We start from the raw sequence: 6,000 nt of genomic DNA on the forward strand, positions 1-6,000 counted from the left end.
CTGGTTGTCCGAAAAGAATAAAAGCCTCCTGACCTTTTACATAAGGCCCCAACAAAAATCCAATTCTCAGACACACTCTGAATAAACTTAAATTGCAAAGCCCTCTCCGTAAGAATGGTTTTTATATGGAACTTACACAGGCTGGATACGACTAAATAGTGTAAAGCACCTTGAGAAGTGCTTCCCTGTGATGTGCCTGCAGTGTTAGTTATTCCAATCCCTTACTTTTGCAGACTGAATCAGAGCACTGGTGTGAAACCCAGACCTGTTATGTATCTAGTCAAGCTTTGTCAGGATGAGTTTGCTCAGTGATCACACACAAAATACAAGTATCTCACAATTTATGCTCCATTTTTCAGTATATTATTCCTACAGGCAGGAACCTCCCTTAGACCAAAACATACCTAGCAGAAGACATCACTTCAACCATGAAATTAAAATTTTACTTCTATTTCCAACTAATAGAACATTTCTTCAGAAAACTGAGAAATCATTTAGCTGAAACTAATTCCTGATCGTCCCCCCAGGGAACCAAACAACAAGACGCCTCTGGACTGCAGAGCAGCTTAAAGCTGTGGGTGAAAGGACTAGCAGTGACAGAAACAGCAGCTCCTACAGAAGTCACATCCTGACACAAGCCCTGCAGCTCTGCTCCTCACACAGCCACCTGTCAAAGTGGGACTTTCTGATGGAGAAGGAGCTCAAGCAGTGCTCAGGCCGAGACAAACACCTGGAAGATGGTGCCAGTTGCAGTTCTAGAAGCCCAGAGCAGCTGTTTCTACTTGTGCCTGTCACTGTCTCTCCATGACTCCACACCTCAAGGTAGCAGTGAGGAAAACGCCACACAGCTACTGCTCACACTTGTCCAAGCAGAGCTCCCACAGAAATGTTCAAAGCTGGAGGCAGCAACATTGTTCATTCCCACTCCCATATAGCACGAACTTGTTTTACCACCAGTGATGGCCAGGAAGCAGCTACTCAATTTTCTCAATCTGAGCTGTGATTAGAAGTACCCAAATAACCCAAAATGCCCATAAAAACAAAGAAAGATCTGGATATCAAAGGTTAGAGCGGAAGAGACAACAGTCTGAAACTTGCTGTTCATCCTACAAGAAAAACAGTAGCTTGAAAGAATCCAGAGAAAGAAGTACTTCAAGGCAAGAATGGAGGCAAACTAATTAGTCAGCTGACTGCTGCCTCACACTGACACAGAAATCTGACATCAACTACTCATTAGTGTCCACGACCTTCTCACAGCTAAGTGCAAAGATTCAGATTTGCTGGCAAGTTTACGCTGCTTCACATGGAATGAGCAATTTAAAACACCCATTTTTTAATTTATCTGTTATAAGGATTTCTGTTAGTTTTAATAATTTGTGTTTATGTATGCTATAAGTAAGTCACTGACAAAAGTTGCCATGTTATTTTCTGGCCTGCTTTCATCCAGTTTCATCTGCCAGCATTGCCCAAGCAGCTCTGAGCCCTGTGAGAGGTTTTTCACTCAGGTGAAGTACAGAACTCACCCGGTGTCCTTGGAAAGCAAGCCAAGGTGTGCCAGGGCAGGGAAAAGCCCTGCTAAGCAGCTGCTGGGGGAAGGATGTGCAGATCAGAGCTGCAATGCCTGCCCACATGCCAGGCTGTCCCCACCAGAACACAGGGAATTCCCTGGAACACGTTTTCTCCCTAGACAGGGTCTAACTCTGTTCTCATCACCACCACTTGCTCACTTTGGGACAAGCCATTGCTGTAGCTGGCTATGAAAGCAGCCTTGAAACTTCCGAGTGACAGACTGGGGCCAGTCCCGTTGGATTTTCTGCTGCCCCAGGCCAGCCAGCCCAGGGGATCTCCACGGCACTGCTCCCACACAGCACTGAGCCCCAGAGCCCCTGCCCTGCTCTGCAGGGATGAGTCAATCAGATCCACCCAACTCCAGACCCTTAATTGATCATTAATGGCATTACACCTCCCACCCCCTTCCTGAAGGTCCTCTGGGCTCTGCTGTGGTGTCAGCGTGGGGCTGAAGTGCTGGAGCACTATTCTGCCTTAAACCATTCAGCCATCTGCACCAGTTCAGAGCAAAGCTTTGTTTCTTTTCTTGGTATTTTGCCCTGTAAGTATGGCACATTTTCCAAGTGTTCTGTTTCAGAATGTCACAGCATGGGAAAGAGCACTCAGGAAACCTCAGCTGTGGAACCTGCAGTTCTTCCACAATATTCTAGGATACCTGTTATAGAAGACAGGTAAAACAATACAGATCTAATGAAATGGAGGCAAGTTTAAAAGCACCACTCTTAAGCATAGACTTTAGAGAACATGCCTTGATAGCAAGTATGGATGAGGAACCCCCTACATAAAACAGGTCCCACTCACTCACTCTGCATTCCCCAGAATCTTACACAGTGCATCAGATCCCTTTTTTCCCACCAATATTTAAAATACTGTGTACTTTTGGCCTACAATTACAGTTATCCTATTACTAGCTTTCCATTAGGAAAAGTAACAGCTCCAGAACTGTAAAAGCTTCCAGGATCTTGAACCAATGTGAATACACAGTGCATCTCCACTCATGGCTCACTTTGTTCTTTCCAAAGATCATTTTAACGTAAGAATTCCTAACACGTAAGAATTCCTAACATGTAAGAATTCCTAACATCCCACTTAGATAGAATATCCCGGTCTAGTTGTTATTTTAATTTCTGCAGGTTAATTTAAGCATCTACATCTGATTAATAAAAACTAAGATTCACATTTATGCATATGAACTAAAGATCTGACAGACACAGACTTTGGAAATAGATTTTCTAGCTATGCTCCTCAAACCACAGAGGGATTTTTGCCTTTTCACACGGAAAACACCCTTAGGAAGCATCTGTATCACTAATATAGAATTTTAAATGATGTATTTTACATAGTTATATATTTATTATTTTATAGTTATTTTGCAGAGGTTAAAGTGCAACACAACCTGCCTAGAGAAGCCAGGACAATCCTTTTTAATTTCACCTCGAGGCAGCACCAGCTTCTGGCGAGGTGAACCCCTTTCCTTCCCCGGACTCTGGTTAGGGATGAAAACAAAGTAACAGCCTGGTCAATCTGGATGTTGCAGTAATACTTTATGAGGTGGCTCTGAATACTTTATTTTTCTCTTACAGCTTCGCTTTCCGTTCTTCTGCTACAACAAACTCCGTGTGTTTGGTCTGTTCCAAAGCAGCTGTTCGGGTGGGCTCCGGCCCAGCCCGTCCGGAGCCCCGAGTGGCCCGGGTGGCACCGGCCCGGGTGGCACCGGCCCGGGTGGCACCGGCCCGGGTGGCACCCGCCGCTGCTCCTGGGAGCCCAAAGGGCCCCGGGACCCCGGACACAGCGCAGGGAACTCCCCAGCACAGCCCTCCGGCAACTCGAACCCAGGGTTCAAACGCTTTGCACAGCTTCCTTCAATACTGACACAAAACCCAAGACTTCACAGATGTGTCTCCGCCCATGTTTGTCACGCAGCACAGCAGCATCCCCTGCACCCCTAATGCTGTGCTGGGAAGTCTCTTCAGACCCTCCTGGAAATCATTTAAATATCTGTAGATAAACAGATGCTTTAACTCCAACCCCTCTGAAGGCCCGGGCTGAAGTTACAGAGCATTCTGTTTAAACTTCTACAAAACACTGAAAGAGAAAAAAAACCACCAGTGCAATTGTAAAGAAAAGAACTACTGAGACACAGTACCACAGAGGGGGGAAAAAAAAAGTTTAAAGTTGCAGGAATGAAAATACAATTCTTTTTATTTCTGAAAGATCACACTCTGAAGTCTTTAATCACATTCAAACTTATCACGATGGCAGATTACCAAATTGAGGCATCATAGTAACACAAGCCCACATTCACATCACCGAATCAAGCACTATTTATTAGATTTAAGCGAATTATGACTCTCCGAAGAACATTTCTTACAAATATTCACTGTAAATGTTCTGCCATAAAACTCTTCAGGACTGCCCTGATACAGCAAACACTAAGTGCCAGGAATGAAAAAAAAAAAAAAAAAATTAGATAAGAATGATGAAATGATGCTCAGCAGTACCCAAACCACGGTGTCTTTTGTTTGGAAAACTTACATTAACAGGAATTCCCAAGAGTAATTTTTCTACACATAAAGCTGATAGTGCAAGAGGCTTTAAGGGTCTGTAAAAATTGTAACTCAGTGATACACTCGATACAAATTGCTGCTTTTAAGCAAATACTACAAAGGGCACTTGCTTTCAATGAAAGGCGGGTAAAAAAGCAGCAAGCACCTTCCAATGAACGGGGGCCAAAAGAAATTAACGACAAAGTTCACTCATCAAACACACTTTTTTTTCCCCTCATTCAACTTAGCCACGTGCTATATTCCCATCACCTTCACGTTTCTCTGCCAGATTTCAAAGAAAGCTGGCAGGTTTGTTATGGCCAGACATCCTGCCCCCCACGTCCCCCATTTTACTTACAAGTCCAGGACAAACCCGAACTTGTGCAGCACCGCCGCACACGGAGCCGTGCCCCGCACGCAGAGCTGCTCGGACGGTGCCGTGAGAGCAGCAGCTACAAAGGAACAGCCCCGAGCGCACAGCAGCCAGCGCTGCACCACCGCTGCCCCCGAGCCCCACGCACCTTCTTTGGTCTGCGCGTTGGTGATCTGCAGGTCGCAGTCGGCCGCCTTCAGCTTCTCCCGGCCCATGATCTGGCGCTTGAGGTCGCTCAGGGAGATGTGCAGCCCGTCGAAGGTGACCGTGTCATAGTTGAGCTTGGAGGAGAACTTGTAATGCACGCACGACATGGCGGGGCGCGGGCGGCGCCCGCTCTGGCGCGGGGGGACCGCGGGGGCCGGGCAGGGCCCGCGGGGGCCGGGCAGGGCCCGCGGGGGCCGGGGCGGCGGCGCTGGGGCGGCGAGCGGCGCTCAGAGCCCGCGGCGCTGCGCCATGGCCGGGCCGCGGCCTCGGGGCGGGGGAGGCCTCAGGTCTCCATCGTGGCGAGCCCGCGGCCCCCGCCCCGCAACGCCCGCGGCGCTCGGCGAGCGCGGCGCGCCCGCCCGGCTCCTGCTGCGGGCCCCGCTCGGCCGGGCCGGGCCGGGCCCCGCTCGGCTCGGGCCTCGCTCGGTGCGGGCTGGACGGCGACTCGGCCCTGCTCGGTTCGGGTTTAGGCCCAGTCAGCCCGGCTCGGTCCCGCTCGGCCCGGCTCGGTCCCGCTCGGCCCGGTTCCGCCCGGCTCGGCCCGGTTCCGCCCGGCTCGGCCCGGTTCCGCCCGGCTCGGCCCGGTTCGCCCCGCTCGGCCCCGATGGCGGCTCCCGCGGCCGCCCCTGCCCTCAGCGCTGCGCCGACAGGGGTTTCCCGGCCGACGCCGCACGGGCCGCGCGAGCATGCGCAGAGGAAGCGCGTCCGCCGCGCCGCGCGTGACCCGGCGCCAGCGCGTGACGCGCGTCACGTGGGCGCGGCGGCCCCGCCCTCCCCCGTGCCGAGCGCCCCCCAGCGGAGCGCGGGGAGAGTTCCCCTCATGAGGGGAGGGACTGAGGGGAGTGTGGACAAATGTAAACAGGGAATATGGACAAATATAAACAGGGAATATGGACAGTGAATATGGACAGTGAATATTGATAGTGAATATAAACAGTGAATATGGACAGTGAATATGGACAGTGAATATGGACAGTGAATATGGATAGTGAATATGGATAGTGAATATTGATTGAATATTGAATTGGGACATGGAGAGAGAGGGTATTGGGACATGGAGAGAGAGGGAATTGGGACATGGAGAGACAAGGAATTGGGACATGGCTGGACAGGGGCCTGGGACATGGAGAGAGAGGGAATTGGGACACGGAGAGACAGGGACTTGGGACAGGGACAGACAGGGGATTGGGACATGGAGAGAGAGGGAATTGGGACAGGGACAGACAGGGGCTTGGGACAGGGACAGACAGGGGTGTGGGACACAGACAGACAGGAGATTGGATCAGGGACAGACAGGGGTGTGGG

At 50.5% G+C, this 6,000-nt stretch overlaps 1 protein-coding gene across 5 annotated transcripts in view; it reads right to left on the reverse strand.

Moving 5' to 3' along the window:
• The window catches only part of RBBP6 (RB binding protein 6, ubiquitin ligase), a 28,043-nt gene extending 23,125 nt beyond the window's left edge, over positions 1-4,918 (reverse strand). For 3 of the 5 annotated variants that reach the window (XM_085591977.1, XM_085591979.1, XM_085591975.1), the window contains exon 1: positions 4,637-4,917. In XM_085591977.1, the coding sequence (XP_085448103.1) occupies positions 4,637-4,802 (166 nt within the window). In that variant the 5' untranslated portion in view covers positions 4,803-4,917. Of the gene's footprint in view, positions 1-4,636 lie in introns of all 5 variants that reach the window. The other 2 variants (XM_085591976.1, XM_085591974.1) reach the window with 1 other exon arrangement.
• Between the last annotated feature and the right edge of the window lie 1,082 nt (positions 4,919-6,000).

Source organism: Lonchura striata, chromosome 14 (genome assembly GCF_050655825.1).
Source record: "Lonchura striata isolate lonStrDom1 chromosome 14, ASM5065582v1, whole genome shotgun sequence".
Taxonomy (NCBI): Eukaryota; Metazoa; Chordata; class Aves; order Passeriformes; family Estrildidae; genus Lonchura; species Lonchura striata.